This window comes from Pelecanus crispus, chromosome 7 (genome assembly GCF_030463565.1).
Source record: "Pelecanus crispus isolate bPelCri1 chromosome 7, bPelCri1.pri, whole genome shotgun sequence".
Lineage (NCBI taxonomy): Eukaryota > Metazoa > Chordata > Aves > Pelecaniformes > Pelecanidae > Pelecanus > Pelecanus crispus.
This window is the reverse complement of record NC_134649.1, coordinates 14,144,977-14,165,504: the sequence shown is the minus strand read 5'-3', so window position 1 is coordinate 14,165,504 and position 20,528 is coordinate 14,144,977. Positions and strand designations below refer to the sequence as shown.

The 20,528-nt window shown below is 41.4% G+C and overlaps 1 protein-coding gene across 3 annotated transcripts; it reads left to right on the top strand.

Moving 5' to 3' along the window:
• The first annotated feature begins 506 nt into the window (after positions 1-506).
• On the top strand, positions 507-14,669 carry LYSMD2 (LysM domain containing 2). 3 transcript variants are annotated; one of them, XM_075713945.1, is made up of 3 exons: positions 507-863; positions 6,148-6,485; positions 13,892-14,669. In XM_075713945.1, exons 1-3 carry the CDS (start codon positions 507-509, stop codon positions 13,941-13,943), a joined length of 747 nt encoding a protein of 248 aa, XP_075570060.1. In that variant the 3' UTR covers positions 13,944-14,669. The 3 variants fall into 3 exon arrangements, with proteins under 3 accessions (XP_075570060.1, XP_075570061.1, XP_075570062.1); XM_075713946.1 differs by having other exon boundaries at positions 666-863; positions 6,148-6,475; positions 13,894-14,669; XM_075713947.1 differs by lacking the exon at positions 6,148-6,485 and having other exon boundaries at positions 666-863; positions 13,892-13,940.
• The last annotated feature ends 5,859 nt before the right edge of the window (positions 14,670-20,528 follow it).

The window sequence follows — 20,528 nt, the reverse complement described above, 5'->3', positions numbered from 1 at the left end:
GACAAATGGGTTTTAGTCTCAACACCCACCAGTGCTCCGCTTGCTCCTTTTTAACTGGTAAGAGAAATCAGAAGTCTCTACTGCAGCGATACAGATTTTAGGAGCCAGCACAGAGAAACGCATCCCTTTTTCTTAGCAAGTGACCAATGAATCCCTACGGACAGCCCAGACCCCGGTGTTCGCGCCCTCCCAGCCCTGCCCTGAGGGCCGCGGGCGCAGCGCCGAGGCGGGGGCGGCTTTGGGGAAGCACAGGGCAGAGGCCCACGGCCTGCAGGGAGGCCGCCTCACAAAGCGGGGCGCGCGGAAGGAGAGGACACCTTCGCTTGGTAACTTTTTCTACGAAAACGTGAATTCTTTATCAGCTTGAGTATCAGCCAAACGCGTTAAAGCCCGCCCGGGCCCGGCGGCCCCGCTCCGCCGCCGCTCCAGGCGAGCAGGCCCCGGCCGCCGCTGGGCATGCGCGCTGCCCCCGCGCACGCGCCCTCCCGCGCTGCCGGCGGCGGCGCATGCGCGGCGGGCCTGCCGCGAGCCGGGCCGGAGCCTCCGCCGTTGCCGCCGCCGGGCGGGCGGCGCCTGAGGGGGCGGGGGCGGCGCGCCATGCCCGGGGGCGCGGCGGCGGCTGCGGAGCCGGCGCGGAGCCGCGGTCGCTGAGGAGCGGCGGGAGCATGGCCGAGTCGCTGCGGGAGGAGCCGCCGGGCGGGCCGGAGTCGGAGGCCGAGCTGTCGCAGCGGCTGGCCCGCACCAAGGCCCGCTCGTACGGCAGCACGGCGAGCGTGGCGGCGCCGCTGGCCGAGCGCTACGTGGAGCACCGGCTCAGCGCCGGGGACACGCTGCAGGGCATCGCCCTCAAGTACGGCGTCACGGTAAGGCGAGCGCCGCCGGGGCGGCCTGCCCGCCCGGGGAGCCAGCGGGGCGAGCGGGGAGGGGCTCGGCCCCGGGGGCTGCGGGGCCGGTAGCGGCCATTGGCTCCCCTAGCAGCGGCGCGCAGTTAGGCCCGAAAAGTACGGGAGCCAACGGGGAAGATGCGCTGGCAGTGAAAAACAGCCGAGAGGTGACAGGATGGAGTCGTCCCATAGAGCATTGCCTACCCGCAGCGGGCAGAAGATTCAGTTCTTACCGTGGGTACGGTGCTAGTCTTAGTTTCAGTGTTTAAAATACTGACATCGGAATCTTATGACCTGTTTGGAGGGGTCAGCGCCCAGTTCTGATGGTAAGCGGCTGCAGTTCGCACCGCCCGTGACAGGGCCCAGGGCCTTTTGCAGCACAGGTGTGAAGCTGGCGAGTGCTGGGTGTGGGGCGCTGGCCGGTGGCCCCTAGGAAGTGAGATGCACTTAATACCACAGAGTGGGCCTGTGCTTACAGGACAATTCACCACTACACTCATTCAGATTAAAAAAAACAATGTAATTCAACTTATCTTGAGAAGAATCATTATTTTGAGATTGACACATAGGCTGCGACAAGAAGAAAGAATTTCTTCCGGTAGTTTAAGGGCTAACAATTCTTCCATTGGCATCTGCCTACCAGCCTAGAGATGATTTACAACTGATTTGAAAGTGTTGCTGCTCTTCTGCTTTCTTCCTGTAGAGAAGAAAGTTTACTTGTGGGGAAAATGTTGACAGACTTGTGCCAGCCTAAGACACGGAGAGTCCAATCAGGTTTACCAGAAGGCCCTAACACACTACCATTCCCACAGAACAGAGCTCGCCTACACTACCTTCATTCCAGCTTATTTGGGGCCCAGTGAGCTACCAACTGACATATCTATGTGCAGCTTCAGTAGTCCCAACATGCAAAATTTCTTGGGGCAAAGCAGCTGATGAGCATAGCTAACAGCATGGTATCAGTACACAGTCAATGGCACTTTCACATCAGCTGCAAAGAGCACCTTCCCGTTGGGCTCTTTCTAGAAGAGGTACCATGCAGTCCCAAATTAATAGGTTCTGACTGGAAGGGGTTTCCTTTCCTTCTCTGGTTCCGAAAGACCTTCTAAAGCCTTCTGGCAACTTCAACAGCATTCAGCCTTTGTTGTGAAAAGGGTTAAAAGTCTAGAAAGATTAAGCCACTTTTTACCAAATCTTGTTGACAACAGGACTAATGGCATTTTGGAATTACATTGGTCCACATTAAAACAAAGTTTTGCTCACTGTGGGGGCAAAGCAAAGTGATCTAGCTGCTGACTGGATCTGAATTTTTATTTTTGACAGTACTTTCCGTACTGGATAAAGTCTCTGGCCTAAATGATTTAGCTATGTTGTTCTTCCTTCAGAAAAATGCTGAATTGCTCACTGCAATAAGTGAAAAATATAAACAGATTACTAAAGTAGTAGTGTTCTAGAAAAAAGGCATTTCTAAACACTTTACAACTCCCTTTCAGCTAAAGTGAAGTTGTGGATCAAACCTGTACAGTGTGAAAAAAACGGTTTAACTTATGAACCATAAACTTTGTTTACAGTATGAGTTTAATAAGCTTTTGCTGTGCTAATGATGCATTTAAAGTATAAATGCTGGGTTTTTTTAAACATCTCATTTGTTATTTGATTTAATGTTGCTAGTATTCTGCTTAAGAAAGTAGAATGGCATCATTGTAGACTTCAATTGAGAAAGGTTAAACTGACATGAAGTGTCCCTAAGAGCAGTGCCAAGTTAGCTGAAATCAGCCATTGTGTTTCTGCTTTAATGAGTTTCAGCCCAGGATAGGAATGTATGCAAACACGTTTGCTTTTAGCAAAATGAAGAATGTTATGTGTTCACACAATGACAAGGACTGTCTTCCTCTGAAGAGTCATTACATTTGCTTCCTGCATCCTGTATACTTGACTAGAAGTGAGAGTTGCTGTAATAGGAACATCAGAATTATCTTTGGCTGCCATAGCCTCCAGTATTACTATTTTTAGAAGTTTCCCCCTGTGGTTTTCCTCACTGGGAGTTACTTTGCAGCAAGAGACATCCTGTCCAGTGCCTGCCTTGGCAAGACATAGCATAGGCAGTTTAAGGTGGATGAAAATGTTGGGGGAAAGAGAGAGATCAGCGTGCTTTGTTTGGCCTCATCCTTTGCCCTTCACCTCTCTCCCCCAGATACTGTCTATTAATCTCATATGGCTTGTGTCATTAGATCTTCCTTTGAACACCCTTGGGTAAATTAACGCTGGGAGTTAATGTTTAGTATCATACTTACAGTTCAATTGGAGTGCTGTTTTCCATCATACAAAGGTATCCCTTTTGAGGGGAGAAGGAAGAGAACTATTTGTTTCATTGTCAGTAGAAGCAGTTTTGATGGATTAGTTCAGCACCAGTTTATGCATTAGTGCAGCTTCAGTTAAAAAGCAAAGGCTTTAGCACATGCTTTCACTCTTACAGGTCTGTAGCTAACCGAAATTAATTCAGTTTTCCTAGCACTGAGAAAACTAGTGTTAAATCCTGCTCTCCATACACCTATGAACGTGTGGAGTCTCACTGAGTTGTAGAAGGAGCAGTATATATTACACATATCAAGTAACCTGCTCAAGGCTGAGGGATGTGCTTTTTAGAACCAAGTATTTCCCATTCCATTGTTACTCAGCGCAGAGTCTTCCAAATGCCGCAAGATGATATTTAAAAGGTATTTTAGGAAGAAATAACCAGAGGTAGAGTTACAGTGAAGTAGGATAGAGAACAGCAGTACAGTGCATTATTTATCAGCTATTGAAGCATCACCTTCCAATTCCCCTGTAGTAGAGATCTCAGTTTTCAGCTTTTGTATTGTATTTTTAGAGAAAAGCTCCAGCTACCATTTTAAACATTTTTTGATACTCACCAAGACAGACAACTTTTAGACATTTTGACAATTGACGTTTCAACTAGCATCTGATGGCTGTTATAGGTCTCATTACTAAGTCAGGTGAAGCTTTCTTTGTGCCCTTCAGATGGTACTCAGCTTGGGAGAGAACTGAGAGGTACACTGTATACTGTGTAAGGCTAACTAAAAATAGTTTCCAGGCTTCAGGAACTGGAAAAGCAATAAGCTTCACTTACTTGAAGTAGTAGCTTGCTATCTGACACTGGATATTAGTTATTCAGCTTTTGAAAGTGATTACTAGATCTAATCATTCCATCATCTTAGCCATCTGCAGCAACAGGTTGGGCTTGTCTTTAAGTAGAGAATACCATTTTGGTATATTTAATGCATAGAAATAACTTACTGCTGAGTATTATGGCACTATTTTCACTATTCTCGCTCTCCCAGAGACCTAGGCTTTCTAGAGAGAATCTCCTATTTAGTTTTATGGAGAAAGATTTCATCAGGCTTCCAGGACCCAAGCAAATGCATCCATACATGACACCAGATCTATAATGGCACTGCAGCAGATACTCTTAACCACACAGTACAGGTCTGTGTTGCATGCAGGAGTTTATTCCAGTTTTGCAAGTGGCCACGCAGTCTCACATCTGCACAGAGAAGACTAGCATCTCTACTGTTTTCCCTTGGTTTTAGACAGCTTCCCCTGCTAGTAAGTTCAGTGTAAGAAATGCACAGGCCTGTTAACCCAGTTATTATCTGTTAACAATGGTCTTTTCTTTTGCAATTGGAAAGGACTCCAAGTGGTGTCAGGGCAAAGTTTTAAAGAGTTTAAGACTGACAAGCATAAGATGGTAGAGCAATTTTTTCGTCATCTGAGTGCCGAACTGAAGATACTTCAGACTTTGAAGCGGTGAGTGGCTAGTGCTTAGAGTGCTCAGCTTTTTCTGAGCTATTGTGCTAGCAGTAAGACTCCTACTATTACAAGACTTACAGTCTTTATTCTTACTCAGTTTAGCTCCATTTAGTTGAATAAAAATGAATAACACTTCTAATGTGGGCAAGAGACATTTTCAGTTCTCTTTATACCTGTTTTCAAGCACATTTTATTTAGAGTGCATTTATCGTTGCAGTACTGTAGTGATTAGGGATTTCTGCTTATTGCAGTCACCAGGGGACCAGAATGGTCATTTTTCTTTCTTTCACTTAGGACTTTGCCTAATGAAATCATGAGTTCAGGTTGTAACTAAAGCTTAAAGTTACATAATTATGGATACTGGTTTCTGTGGTTTTTTTAAAGCTTGCAATTGAGAAATAGAAAGCTAGTTTAATTATTGACTTGGAAGGGAAATTTTGATGAGTAAGAACTTAAACAACATTCTTAGTAGGGAGATAGTATAAACATTTACTGTGAGCTTTTCTTTGCCTGTAAAGCAATGGAATTTATAATAGCTTCTCAGGTTAAGTATAGAACAAGTGGGGCTTTATGCATTAGTATGCTGAGCAAGATGGGGTCGTCTTCTGTCATGAGATCATCTATACTGATGAGTACAGATGTACTCATCATCAGTAAGAAGTACTTTGGGTAAAAGTTGCATGAAAAGTATTTGACAGTTACGTGGTGGCTGTTACCATGCATTATTACATACAAAAGGTTGCTGTTGATCATGCTGTAGATTCAGTTTACTGGACAAGTGCAGCCACAAGTCTATGCAATTGCATTGCAAAGTGTTTAAGAGTCCCCCATTCTTTTCACTGCCCGAGTTCTCACTGAAAATCAGGACTTCGTCTGAAGTCTGAATTTGTAACATCAGCTAGGGGGGAAAATACTATGGATGAGGCATGTATTGCTCTTCCAAGATTTGTGGTGCTCACTGTTCATAACTAGCATGTCCTAGAATGTTCAAGGTAACTTTATCGCCCCTTGTTTGTATTACGCATGTTTTTTACCAGAGAGTTCACCTACAGCAGCTGCTAGCAGTTCTGAGCCTTAATCTGATATAAATCCAAATCAGCAGCACTTTTGCAATAGAATTTTTATTCTTTGGCAAGTTGTTCATGTGAGTCTGTATAGAGATTGGAAAACTGTTCAAGAAAAGCATCTTTAGGTAGTGCAAGACTTTAGAAAGACCGATATTTTGGAGTCATGTCTACATAAAAGGAAGAAACTAGGGTATTGAGTTAACAAGGCTAAGACAGAACATACACTCTGAAATCACTTTGAGTAAAAAAAATCCTTTCCTGAAGTCATTGCTGCTGCAAAGAAAGTATAGATTTATTATAACTAAAGGTTACTGTACTACTTCAGAAAGTTAGTACTTTATACTTTGCCAAAACCTAATAACTTACATTTTTCCTATCTTTTTCAGATGGAACAAATAAAGAGGGCAAATAAACTGTTCACTAATGACTGTATATTTCTGAGGAAAACCCTGAATATTCCTGTTATATCAGAGAAACCATTACTGTTCAATGGACTTAATTCACTGGAGTCTCCTGAGAATGAAACTGTTGACAGCTCTCCTTCTTGTGATGAAGGACTAGTGACAGTTCAGGAAGAAAGTAGTTCTTCTCCCAGTCCTCAAGAGCCTGACAATCAGCCCACTGCACCAGAAGAACTATCTGCCAAAGATTTCCTACAGAGATTGGACTTGCAGATTAAGTTATCCAAACAAGCAGCCAGAAAACTAAAAGATGGCAATGTCAGGTAAATGCCGCTTTTAGTATTAAGCATCTTAATCTCATCCTGAAGGCTTTTTAGTCTAAGCTGAACCTTCTTTGTGGGGTCTCAGCCAGCATCTGTAGTTTTGTCAACCGCAAGTCTATGCTATTATTCTGCACCAGCTACATTCAGAGCGCACCGTTAGCAGATGCCTTGATATGGCAGTTAAAGGCTGCCTCACAATACATTTTTTTAATAGAATAGCAATAATATTCCATGAAAGGTAGAAGGCCAGTATTCTCCAAGATGCCTTGCTACATAAGTGGGCAACTATTTAAGCAAACCTGTAGTTTTCAGTAGAGTACTAAGACAAGGCCTGTGTGGAAGCTGATTGCATACAGCAAGGCATGATTGCATTTTTCTTCTGTCTCCAGTTGCCTCATAATTGTGTAAATATTCTCCATGTTGCAGTTTCAGTTAAGCTATCCTGTCTCCTTTCCCTATGCAGTCCCTCCCTTCGTGGATCCACCTGTGCGGACTTCTATCTTTTCTTCAGTAGTTCTTCTACAGCCAGGAGCTCCCACACATTTTACTTATAGAAAAAGCAGTACCTTTTGACTTCTCTGCCACAGTGACTGTCCCCTCACATATGCAGGCATCCCATGGAGGGTAGAAAAAGACTTAGAGCAAGAATGGACTTCAGTAGTGTTTGTTTTCCCATGTCCTTGGGACAGGCTTCCTCAGCTTGTTCACAAGCAGTCTCTTGGGCTGGTTGTGTGGCCTGTTTATTTTTTTCAGAAATTGCCTCAGTGGGTGATGCTCAGGTGGCCTTTTTCATGACAATAAGAGGTATGGCTATGGGGGACAGGTATCACTTCTCTTACTAGACAGCTGGAGAGAGGTTATGCCTTCAGATGTGTACTTTGCTTTTGCAAATTTGTTTAATGCAAAACTTCTTCCATCATCCTGGTTCGCTTCACATACTCTGATTTTGAGCGCAAGCAACATACTTTTCATGTTAAGAAGAAAGTGACCTTTCAGGACTACATCTATTGAGCATAGAGTCCCATTATTTCTTTAAGAAGTTAAGGGATTATTTCAACGACTTAAAAATTTTGTTCAATATACAAAAATTTGAGGGGAAGCAGTATATTGCATTTAGCAATTGGACAAGCCTCATTTGGAGAAATAGCCCATAAGACAGCTTAAGGTAATTCATTATCTGTTGCATTCCACATACAACTGTCCCAGTGTCCTTCTGGCAGTGTTTAGAGTTACAGTCTCAGGGAAGGCTGGAATGCTTTCACATCTTGTTAACACACTTGTCAATTATTTTCTTTTGACTTAATTACATGAAAGAGGAAAAATAGCTGTTAGAACTCAGATCCTTCTCTATTCAAACTCATTCACTTGTATTGTTATATTTGAAACCATGTAGAGTATCTATCAAAATGTGCTGCTGCTGACTCTCAGATCATTAGACATATGTATCTAACACAGGTTAGAGTAGGTGTTGACCCAGCAGTTAAGCTGGGTGACAGGAAACCACAGTCCCTGCCAGAGGAAGGCAGTTATTTTAACATCCCTTCAACAAAATAACGTGATAATTTACAGAAGGAAATTCACTTAGACCTTGCTGCACCATGGGCAGAGTCAATATAGTCAGAGTGACACCACACAAATAGTACACTGCTACTACTAATATCCATTTCCTGTATTGCTTAAGTTACAACTTGGGAAATGAGGGCCTGGTACCAAATTTCCTCCCAGGGACTAATGGATACAGGAGGATGAGTTACTTTGCCACCTCCTGTTCAGATTTAGCAGGTAATGTTGTTAATTATGCACAGAGCACAGATTTTTATTGGTCATGATGCTACAGGAAGCATGAAGTACAGAGCTGTAGGCTATCTGCTGAGCAGGATGTTATCCAAAGCTTCTGAAGAGAAAAGTTTCCTGTATGTCTGATAAAGTCTTCATAATGTCACCTTCCACCCCACCACCTCTGGCTTTCAGTCATGGCATACAAAAGCCATCCTTGCCTTATCTTATCCAACTGTGTTCACCCCTTTACAGTCTGACAGGAAGTGCTAGAGGACCAAAGTGAATGTTTACTCCTTGCTGAGAGCAGAAGTAGAGGGACATCATTGCCAAAAGCTCTGGAGATACTTCTCAGCTGTGTTCCATCAATGGTATTTCTGGGCCCACACTGGAAGGTGACAACAACATTCCTTGCTCTGCTCCAGCAGCTCCCCAGGAGGCACCTGTTCTGCCTCCTGCCTGCATATTTCTTGTCCCTTGCCTGGAGCAGGAGGCCTTGACAGTCTCATGAATACACAAATCTTCAATTTTAGAGTGAAAGCCATTTATGAAATTGCATGCTGTTTCCAACTACTCTGGCCTTCTGTATTCAGATTGCCTTGTCAAAGCCTGTTTGGAACGTGACATGCACCAACACTGCAGTTTACTTAAGTGCCTGTTTGAGAGTAAGAAAGGAGCACCTAGAGTTAACATCTACTACCACCAGAAGGGACATTGAAACTAAGAAAATGCACACAGAAGCACACTAGCAGTTCCAGAATGTGAAGAGTTCTTCTCACCATACGCATGAGCCTGATTTGACAGATGGAGAGAATGACATCTCTTAAATTGCTCTTTGGTCTCCCTTAAAGTTGCCAAGAATGCATGTGCGTACATGCACTGAATCTGATGAAACTCTACAGGCGGTTTCATAGTCAGAAACTGCCTTGTGCTACAAAGACAGCTTAAGGTGAATTACGTTGTTTAATCATAACTCTTGAAGTCACCCCTTTAAGTGTTCTCAGAGGAGTAAAGTATATTAATCTCTAAAGTCAGCTTCTTCCCAGCTAAAGCCTCTTGCTGTTAGGTAGAAAAATTGAGGAGCACATAGGTGTAGATTTAGACTAGATATTAAACTTTACTAGCCGTACAAGTAGATGAGCATTAAAGATTACAGCATGTGATCCACCCAGTTTGTGCCAGCTGCCTTCAATATTAGAGTTTATGTAAGTATATGGCTAGATCTGCATGTAATACTACTTTTACTAGAGAGTTCACTGAGCAAGAAATCATTGGTTAATGAATCCCCCAATCAGGCATATTTACCCAAGATGCAGCACTAGGTGAGCAGCTTAAGGCAATAAGACCTGTTTTTGTTTTGAGCAATATTTTTATAATAGGCCAAAAGAAATGCAGAAGTATTAATATGGTTGTTTGTAGCACATGTCACCAACTCATGTATTTGCATACTAGGGAAGAATACCCATTATTAGTTTCATCCACACATGGGAGAAAAACAACTTGTAATAGTTTGAGAAAATACAATAGTGCTTCATCTTGGCCAAAATGCTGTTACGCATGTTTCAGGATGCTGAAACTGAAATTAAGTTTAGTGATGCTTTTTGTTTCAGATAGTTGAACACCAGAGGTCTAATGCAAGGTCCTTATAGAGTCCTTAATATTTTAGGGTGGTATTGTGGTAGGTTAGAACACTGGGGCCATACACTGTGCTTCTGGGACAGGTCACATCTTTCTGCGTTTGCCTTTTAGTGACTCATTTGGAAAACCTCATAGCAACTGAATAGAGCCACTCTAATCTTTATTGCTTATACGAGCCACCATAATTAACTGCTGTGCAGCACTGGAACAGAACCATAGAATCATTTAGGTTGGAAAAGACCTTTAAGTTCATAGAGTCCAACCGTAAACCTAACACTGCCGAGTCTACCACTAAGCCATATATTGTTATCTGCTCAGTTGCCTTGACCTGAATCTAGGAAAGAATAGGGTGTTGAAGCATTTGAAACTGATAACGAATTGAGTCAATTTGCCCAATAATTGTTTGCCATCATTGGCTATCAGCTAAGAAAACAGATACCTCAATAAAGGAGGCTGCCTGTGGAGAATCCTGTTTTCAGATTTCCAAAAGCTACTAACTCATGAACTCAGATTGCTGTCTTGTTTAATTGTGGATTCTAGAAGCATCCAGGCATTGGATTCGAGTTTACTTGTTCACACTCAGGTGTGTGTGGTCTTACAGAAGTGGTTATTAGCGTGTTTTTTTGTAGCCTGATACACACAATAGCTCGCAGTAAATGTCTTTCAGCTCCTGTAACCTGCTGGGCAAAGTGGCAACAGCAAACAGGAAGAGACAGCGCTACAAAGCATTGTAATGCTGTGCCGTTCCTTTCCCTTTGCCTGAAGGAAAATGTTGAAGTGACTTACCACTTCGCTATTTTAAGCATCTTAAAAGTGAAGAAAATTGTTTCGTCATTAAACATACACACACTGCCATGTTGTTGCTTGTGGACCATGGGCTGGAGCTACTACTGTGTAATTTTATTTCATATAAAGCTTGACTTGTTTTTAAGCTATCAGAACAGACTTGTACTTTCTATGTACAGTTCTGAAGATCTACATTAGTCATATTTCCTGGCCATTACCTTGGTTTGAAATAATGTGTTGTAGACCTCATCGCATAGGCTGGTACTGCAGCCTGGGACAGAAGGTTAGAAGCTGTTCTTGCCAACCCTTACTGCCAGCTACAGGATGCCTTGAGCCTTGGTCAGAAATTTATTTTGCACATTACAGCCAGTCACTGCTTTGCTTAGGTTGAAGCATAATGACCTACTGTATGGTTCTTACGTCCCTGCCACATACAGAAACCCCTCAAAGCTGGCTGTGACGCAAGTGCCGGTCTTCTGCCCTCTACTGACAGTTGCCAAGTAAGAGCCCATAGCCCAAGTATGTATTTCACAAGGGAAGTGGAGACAAACAGCTTAGACTACCTGTTATGTTACTTTGGTGTCTGAAGACCTGCTAATATAACATCACTATTTGAACTCTTCAGTTCTCTATATTCACCCCTACTATCTACCATAATCAACTGCAGCTAATTTCAGTCCAGTGTTTGGCTGTCACCGTGTCATGATGGATGTTATTCTTATACTAGGGCTTTCAAGAAAAAAAAAAGACTGAAAGGCCGATTCTGACAGCCTCTGATTAGAAGGAAGGTATGTTTTTGCTGTAACTCTGCCAAATTTTATTCTCCTAAAAGGGGAAACATAACAAAACCAAGAATTACAAAGTAGTTTTCAGTATACAGCACAGAAAGTAAGCTTCACCCCTACTGGACAGTCTAGGCTGTGAAGATATAGTTCTCCTTCATCATCACAAACTAGCAGGAGATTGCTATTGGCAACTGTGTTCTGGGCGTATGTGGCTAGAAACCCATTGCCCCAGAAGGGCATATAGCAGAGCTTCAGAATATACTTTTTGAAATATTTACCTTCAGCCAAGGAGTTATGGTTGAATTTTACAGTCCTGCAGTCCAATCTTACAACCTTGGTATGTTGATAGGTTTCAATTCTGAAAAAAATTTAAAATGTATTGTGTTGAGACAATTTATAGATCAAAAGCACTTTAGTGCTTATTCAACTAAATACAAATTGTTTGCTTCCTTACTTTACTGTCATGCCAGGTATTATGAACAGCATCTGCAAATTACAGTATTGCATGGCAGTTTTGCAATGCAGAATTGATGATATAAGGAAAGATACTACTTACATATACACAGATCATCTGTATCTTAAGAATCGTGCTTGGTGCTGGGTCTGTAGCATCACTAAAGTAAATAGATGTAGTATTTGTAAGAAAGGCTAAAATCTGTTTTCAGTGCTACTGTAACCGCATATCCCTGCAATAACTACCAGTTTCATCCAAAACCTGTTTTTTTGAGGTTTCATTTTTTTGACAAGGTTGTTTCAAGGCAAAAGCAGTATCATGTCTTTGGCTTAAGAACATAATTTTGCTGGACTACCCAAGAACAGGGAAGGGCTGGGAAAATGAGTGCAAGTTACTCAGCTGCTTGGTTAGTTTGTAGGGTTCTTTCCTCCAATTCTGTTCTGTGGGTGTTATATGAAATTTAAGTTGCAGATAAATAATCGTGTTTAGAAGTTAGTAGGGAGAAAGTCTGCATGATTTGGGCTTGGCATACTATTGAAATACATAATTTTTACCTTATACCATTATTAGACTATTTGAATAACTGTACCTTCATATGGAGGCACATACAGTATTAAAAGTAACTGGAAATCCTTTGAAGCTCACAGTGTAGCAACTGTTAAGTCTTTCTGTTCTCACCAGAACACTAACATTGGCAGCAGCTTTAAGAATAGGCTCTCGGGAACATAATTTTGACACTACAGTAGTAGAAAAGAATGATCTTTGGAGAACTTAGCATGCTTGAATTAGTACTCGATGCTGCACTGCAATAGGTTTACATAACCACTTTTTTTTTTTAAAGGCAATATTGTCAAGTAAACAGTAGGCAGACTGATTTTTCCTGATGATTTTTTAATAGCAACACTATTTTGGTTTATCCAGTCATTGCATTAACAGTAGCACTTGTGGGCAAGTATTTCCTCTTAAGAAAATCCAAGTGATCAGTCTCAATATTGATGATGCACAGGAAGTATACACCAAGGAGCCCACTCAAGGAATGTCCTTGCAGCATCAAGACACAGATCCAGCTACAGCTGTGATGGACTGTTCCTGTTCTTGCCTCATTTGGTCTATCTGCACACCCTGCCATTCAAAAGGCTGAAACAAACCTACAACTAAGCTTGCTTTTTTTTTAAAAAAAAAAAAAGAAAAAAAAGGGAAATTGAAAGCAACAGTACTGGAACTCCAGCCTGCCCTCCACTTGTTTAACCTTTACAGTATTTCCTTACTGATTTGGCACTGTAGTGTCAAGAATAGTTTATTAAACTCTAAGTACATCCTGATGTTGTTGAACTTACACAGCCTTACTTGTTTTCAGCATTCTGTTCTTGAAACAACATAATGAGAACTCCAGAGATATATGATTAATTCTATTTGTACAATACTTGACACTCTTGCAAATGTGTTTGCTTTTGTTAATCTGAAACAATTCCAGGATTTTACCGTCCAACAATGTTAAAAGAGTGATACGTACATATGTATTTAAAATCCCTTTTCATAGGATTCTTTGGTATGCCAAAAAAGTGGTCGTGAGCCACAAAAGGACTTTTTCATCCACAGGACATGGTGTTTTCTCAGTTTTCTTGCAAATGCTGTGGAAACAGAGTATGGATAATCTCCCAGAGATTTGATTAAATGTTAGCTCATTTAAAGTTTAACATAATGTTTTAATGATACGCAAATGAAAAAGTGAGTGTAGCATTTAGTGCTAAGTTAACGGTTGGACTTGATGATCTTAAAGGTCTTTTCCAACCTAAATGATTCTATGATTCTATGAACAGTAGTATACTGCAGGTACTAGTCCTGTTAGGCAATGCCAGTCTTACCTGTTTTGATTAGGAGAACTGGTTATCTGCATTTGCATTACGGTTTTACTGTTGAGACATGGTATGTTCCTGATCTGATGATAATGATAATTTTCTTTTTAGAGAGGAGGAGAATGAGGAAGGTCCCTATGCAACTTCTTCGTATCACCAGTAGAAGACAGATGTGATGGCCTGGAAACTTTCCATGAAATCAGTTCTTAAAGAACTAAATGGTCAATAATTCAAAAACCAAGTCTTTTGGACTCATCGTCTTGATGTACTTAAAACAAGTTATGAATAGGTAATTGCACTGAAATTATGACCTCTTCTGCCTTCCATAGGTTAATGTCCTTCTGCTATATCAACAAAGGGTTTAAGCCTTCCAAAACTAGCAATGGCCTTTATCCCCCTTCTGTGCAAACTGTAGCATGGTAGCAACAATATATCCTTGAGGTCACCTTTATGCAGGATGTTGATCTTTAGTAAAGATTTTGTAAATACTTGTTAAAGTGAAATTTGGTTTAAGTATTTAAAAATATTAAATAAGTTTGCTTGTCAATGACAAACTATGAAAATAATAGAAATTTACTTATTCTGCAAACATAGGCAAGTTTGCTGTGGAAGTTTTGTCTACTTCAGGGCTGCAGAACTTGCCTCTGAACTCTGTGTGTGTGTCTGTGTGTGGTTATGATGTATTCCTAGAAAGGGGAATTCAACTTGTTTTGATTAGTTAAAGCCTTTAAGATTAAACAACTGTTTTCAAATTGGATTTCTGCTAATAAAAGGGAAGAGTTACAGCAAGAGATTTTTCTTTGTGAGATATGACATTGGAATATCAGATGTGTGTTCTTGTGTACAGTTATATTTTGTGTGGTTTTAATTTAATAAATACAAAAATACCGATGTGTCTGTTCATAATGAAGTCGGCTTGGTTCTAGTCTGGTTTTTGTGAAGAATGGTTTGTCTAGTTACATGAGCTATTAGATGCTAATGTCCTTTACCTTTACCATATAGCTCACCCTCCTCAATGAGACCTGCAAGAACTATTTGAGCTAGTTGTGCAGTCAAGAAAACTGTATTGAGATTAATAAGAGCCACACTAGTAAGCCTTCACTGTTCCGAGAAGAGATGCCAGTATTCAAGTCTGCAGGTGGACCCCACCTGAAGCTCAGGAAGGCAGAATGCATTCATTCTTTGCCCTGAAGTTAATGTATAAGCAAATTCTTGTTAAGTATCCTACAATTTTTCAAGTATTCAATAAGATACTTTTTCCTATATATCAGCTTGTTTATATAGTTTATTGCTCCCTCAAAGCAAAAGCTTTCTGTAATGTGTTAAGATAGAAACAATATAGAAAGTTACATTAATTTACTAAAACTAGAAGTAAAAATTCAAAGCTAGACAGGAATTGATATTTCCCTAGAGCTTGCAGGAACTCGGACCAGGCAGGCTCATTCAAGTAATCTCTAGCTCTGGTCCCAAAGAGGAGGTCTGCAGTGGCACACAAGTTAACAAGAATAGGGAAAGCTTAGAGTGAATAAAAGTAAGCATTGATTTTTGAAGAGGCTAGTGAATTAGTTTTAGGTCTTGTGTCTTTCTTAAATTGGGATTTGTATCTATTCCTTACAGGACAGTAATTTCTATTGTTGTCAGTTAATTTCAGTAGGACATTACCAGAGCCAGAATAAACTACTTCTCCAAAGGCAACCCTACCTTCAAGCCCAGTTACATTTTATAATCCTACAGAAAAATTTAATCCTTTTCTACCAAAGACCTGCTATTGCAATACCCTCACTTATCCAGCACATGCAGGACCAGGGTGCTTCACTGAGCAGATCAGAAGCGCAGCTTTCCTTGCACAGCAAGCACACCTCTGGCAGCCGCACGAGGCTGATGAAGCTCCTGGCAGAGCCACGTTTCACTCCAGCCTTCTCAAGAGCTCTGCTGTGCTCATGGGCTGGAGGACCTTCAGGAGAAGCAACAGGAGATCGGTGACACCTTTTACATCTACTTTTCCTGACTGAGAAAGACGTACAGACGTGCAAGGGAAGAAGCAGCTGTGCCAGCCTGGAGACATGGTTGGGCAGAGAGCCACCGCCGCACACCGTTCCCCTCAGATGCAGGCAGACTTCAGTCTAGCCCCACAGCTCGGGCCAGCAGCACCCCAATCGACCCGCAGCATCTCTGGAAACCCCACCACACCAGCACTTGACGTGACATCCATTGCAAAACCATTAGCATAACCCAGGAGAGACACCTAACCCCTCTGTTCCAGACAAGCATCTTCCCACAGGGAGGATGTCAACACCACCATTAACCACAACAAAGGCTGCCTGCAAGGGGCCCTGTCTTGCTGGCAAGAGTCCCAGAGCAGGTCTCCCCTCCTTGCCTGCTACGCAGACTCTTCAGAGTGCCCCAAGGGCACACTTCTCAGCGCCAGGCCAGAGAGGACCTTAGCTTTTGCTTCCACTCCGTCTTCCTTGGCCCTCCCAGTCCTGCGTACCAAAACCTGCAGCAGCCACCCTCCCTGGGGGGAGGTTGCTCTTTATGGCCGCAGGGCCCTGGGGCCTGAGGAGCCCCTGATGGAGCCCCCGCTGGCAGCTGTGGGCAACCTGGCTTCTGCCTGAGCCCAAATTAAACGGGATTCTCCGTCCTGGCAGCCTAGTGCAATGTGGGCGACAAGTTACGTTGCGTTGTGTTTAATGCCTGCTCCTGGTTTTTGGGTAAATTGATACGGCGTTTTCATAGTCCCTAGGGCAAATACAAGGACCGAATGCCCGATTTTTATTTATAGGTAAAATATTTTTAGAAATTGCTTTACTGTGCCTCTGCAAGTTTCTCACACCCCTTCATTAGCGTGACGGCGCGCGGCTGCCGCGCGGCTGGGCCGCGTGCCCTGTGCGGGGCGGCCGGGCACACGCACCTCCCCGCAGGCGCACAACACACAGCAGGTCTGCTCCACCCCAAGGAAAACTGAGCAGATGAGAGAAAATGGTGCCTGGAAATTGTCTGTCTGTAATATATTCAGAGCAATTCAAGATGGAGTTTTCCTTCTCTGTAAAAAAGGGTTTCTTAAGACTGAAATAACTCATGTTTTAATATCTTTAACCACATTGTCATATTATTACTCAATAAAAAGACCGTTTTTGCTGTGTATTTCATATATTGTTTATACATTATCTTCTGCATTTTGCTTCTTGCTCTGCCTTTATTCTTCCTACACTTGTAACTTCATTCTTTGTTTATATATTTATACCAGTCCTACAAGGTGTGATTTAGGGTTGGAATGGGGCAATTTCAGGCAGAAGTGAAGCGCATTGGTGCAGGTAATATTCCATGTTTTGCAGCTGTTCTGTGGTGGGAAACCTGCATGTTTGCAGTTTTGTCTTTACATATTTCTTCAGTCAAAGCTTGAAAAGTCAAAACCTGGGCAGGTTGGACTAGGATCTTTTTAAATGAAATGCAGGACATATCCGATAAGAAATTTTCATTTGGGACTCATTTCAATGTGCCTGGAGGCCACTAAACCCCTGTAAATCCAGCTAACTCAGCCATCAGGCGCTGTAGTTGCATCTGACATTCTCAGAGGGGCATCCCCCTCCCTGCAGACATCAGGATGAACTCCTGTTGCTCCGTGGTGCAGGACGTCCTCAAAAAGCTGGGCAGTAGATAGAAAAGATGCATTCTCTGTAACACACAAAAGCAGTCTTGTACTACTGTAGCTTGTAGTAAAGTGTTTAATAAAGTACAGTATCAGAAACAATAGTCTAATAGAAAAGCTGAAAAGGTGAGTACCATATATATTGTACTTGTTACATTTTCAGTGATAATTTAGGGAGTGAAGGATTTCTGAAGGATCCGGCAGAGATACAAACAACATAGAAACTGATTTTTGTCAGCTTAGAACCAGAGATGTGCAGGTGTTGAAAATACCTTTCTCACCAGGAAAAAGGAAAGCACTGACAGAATATGATTTACTAAGTGTGTACTAAACACACTAGCAGCAGATGTCCAGTACTAATGTGCTCCAAGTGTTCCCTTCAAAATAAGGACATCTGTGGTACAGGCTGAAACTCATGTCACTCACTGTGATTTTATTTAGTATAAGTCACAGCCTTTTAGAAATGCAGGGTGATTCATCAGGCTGGCTGTGTTTTTACTGTCTAGTTCTGAAAGGTATGATTTACTCATAGATGTTCATTTGATGTACCAGCAATGACACCAGTATTTGAAGCATTCAAATAACAAGTTTAATGGGCTTGGGCAGGACGGGAAGCAAATCTAGTTTGAAGAACGTAGCTGAGATTGCTGATCTATGTGTCAGAGGGCTCGTTCTGTTCTCAGCTGGTCATCAGGTTGGTCTAATTGGTCTACATATGTACCCCAAGTGATGCACAGCAGCAGGGTAAGCGCAGAACAGGTCCAAGAACGTGCATACTCCTAACTAGAATCAGGTCATACCCATTACTTGGACTTTCTGTTTCTAAATGATGTCATCTTTGCTTTGTTGAAGTTACAAAATTTCCAAAACTGAGAGGTTAAAAAATATTGTACTAGCCTTTTTTGTGGACACAAACTGTTTGTAATCACAGGTTGCTAGTTGATGGCATCTTTCCATTAGTACCGGACTCCTGCATAGACTCCTGAGAGGCCAAAGTAAGAACCTAACTTGCAATGAAAATTAAAAATATTATTATACTACTCATTATATTGACAGGAGAAGAAAGTTTGCTCTTTTTTTTTTTTTTTTGAAGTAGCCATTGGGGAAGGAAAGTTTGGCCTTTTTGGTTTTTTAAGTGCAGATCCTAGATCACTACCACTTCCCCAACTGCAAAGGTCTATGATTAGTTATCTTTCTCCTGATTTTTTTCATAAATCCAAAAGCACACTTTTCCAGTGTGATATTCACATAAGAAAGTAAGTCACAAGCTGTTGCAGAAAACAACTGAGATCTATAGGGACAAGAAGAAATTCTGTTCTTTGGGAACATTAGCAAATAATAATAAAAAAGATTAGAGGGTTTAGATGAGAACAAAAACACTGATTCAAAATAACAGGCATTCTTTTTTCCTAATTATTTTCTGCAGTGTTGCTAAGGGACTGTTTTTCAAACAGGAAGGTTACATTGACTACATTTCTGGATACAGTGTTTATCTTAAAATAAATACCACCATTAGTGACTGATGCTGCAATTCAATGATCCGTATCAGGATGTCTATGAGGAGGCAGTGACGTACTTTTCGTATGGTAGAAAGCATTCATTGGCTTATGTATGATTAGTTTTCAAATAGATACGCTGTTACACCTCATTGCTATCACATTCATTTAATATTTGTTACCAATAATGTTCTGTTGATAATGTTCAGTTGATAATTTGTTTTCCAGGGATTCCAAGGTTGACTTCGGTTGGCTAAGAAACATTGCTCAGATCTGCTCTTCCTCCTTCATCTCCAGCTGTGCTGAGAAAATAAGGAAGGAAACGACCTGCCCATTTAACATTTACAGAACTTTGTGCTGTGCAGGCAGTGCTGTAAGTCAGCATCTCCCTTCATTGGCAGGCAGATACCAACCTCTGCATCAGCTAACATTTTTTGACTGTATCAATCTCAGAAGTATCATAAGTTTTAAAAAAAAATCAGAGCAGGGACAACTTTAATTATCAATGAAGAACCTGTAAGTAAAGAGAACAGGGCTTTCCTGGAGTTAATTTGGACAAATGACTGCTGCAGGGGATAACTCTCAGGACTTACATCTTCTGGCACTCAGTTTAAAATTTCCTTTTCTAAAAACTTCTTTACCTTTGATCTTGCTTCATGAGTTCTTCATACATAAAATTATCCATTCACTTAAATATAAAAGATCTCATAAACCATTCTTCAAAAACTCTGTAAGTTGAGGAAGAAGAATGAGGGTGACATTTTTGTTTTCCTTTTTCATGCTTTAGGAAGTACTAAATTCTAGGCTAATGATAGCATGTATATATGCCCAAAAAATAGTTTTCCAAAATAATACTGCTCAACACAGATCAGTAAACACACCACCGCCTTGATATTCAGAGATGCTGAGATATGATAGGTTCTTTAAGTTAAGCCTTTCTGAAAAGCAGGACCCACGTTCCTAAAAACATCTCTGGTTGCAGACTCCCCTTCCCATGCAAAATGACTTGAATTGCTTTCCTTTTTTTTTTTTTTCTTTAAAGAAAGTAATGGCTATCTACATGTGTTATCAGGCTACTCACATCAGAAACTCAACTAATTATGCATGCACAATCATCAAATGGTGCACCGAAGAGAACGTTTATACATGCTGAATGAAGCAACAATGGGGAGAATACAGCTCTGTAATATGAAAGACAGTTGTAGTGTCACAGATGTATCAGTTAGCTAAGGACACTATAGTCCAAGTTATAGACTACTACATAAAGAAATAAAAAAGGGTCAAGGAAAAAAGGTATTAGGATTTAAAAACAAGATTTCTGGATATAAAATCATATTAAGATTAATGAAAACTTTAATAGGTAAATTATTTTCAAATGTTTTATTTAGAGAACTATGAACTATTTTCTAATAATGCCCTTTACATCGTTGCATCTATAGAAAGCTAGTGGAGGGAGAGCAAAAAGATGTAGCATTAAAAGAACTTTCCATCAGAACTGTTTGGTTTATCTACAAAAATAAACCAAATACAAATAATAAATCAAAGAGAACATTACATAAATATTTACCCTGTCGAATAGAGATTCAGTGTCAGAATTTGGTGT

Bases quoted from the DNA above. Each gene is read 5' to 3' on its own strand.
- LYSMD2 (XM_075713945.1), top strand. From the start codon at position 507: ATGCGCGGCGGGCCTGCCGCGAGCCGGGCCGGAGCCTCCGCCGTTGCC. The intron at 864-6,147 runs GTAAGGCGAGCG...TATCTTTTTCAG, and splicing joins CCCTCAAGTACGGCGTCACG to ATGGAACAAATAAAGAGGGC. The intron at 6,486-13,891 runs GTAAATGCCGCT...TTTTCTTTTTAG, and splicing joins CTAAAAGATGGCAATGTCAG to AGAGGAGGAGAATGAGGAAG.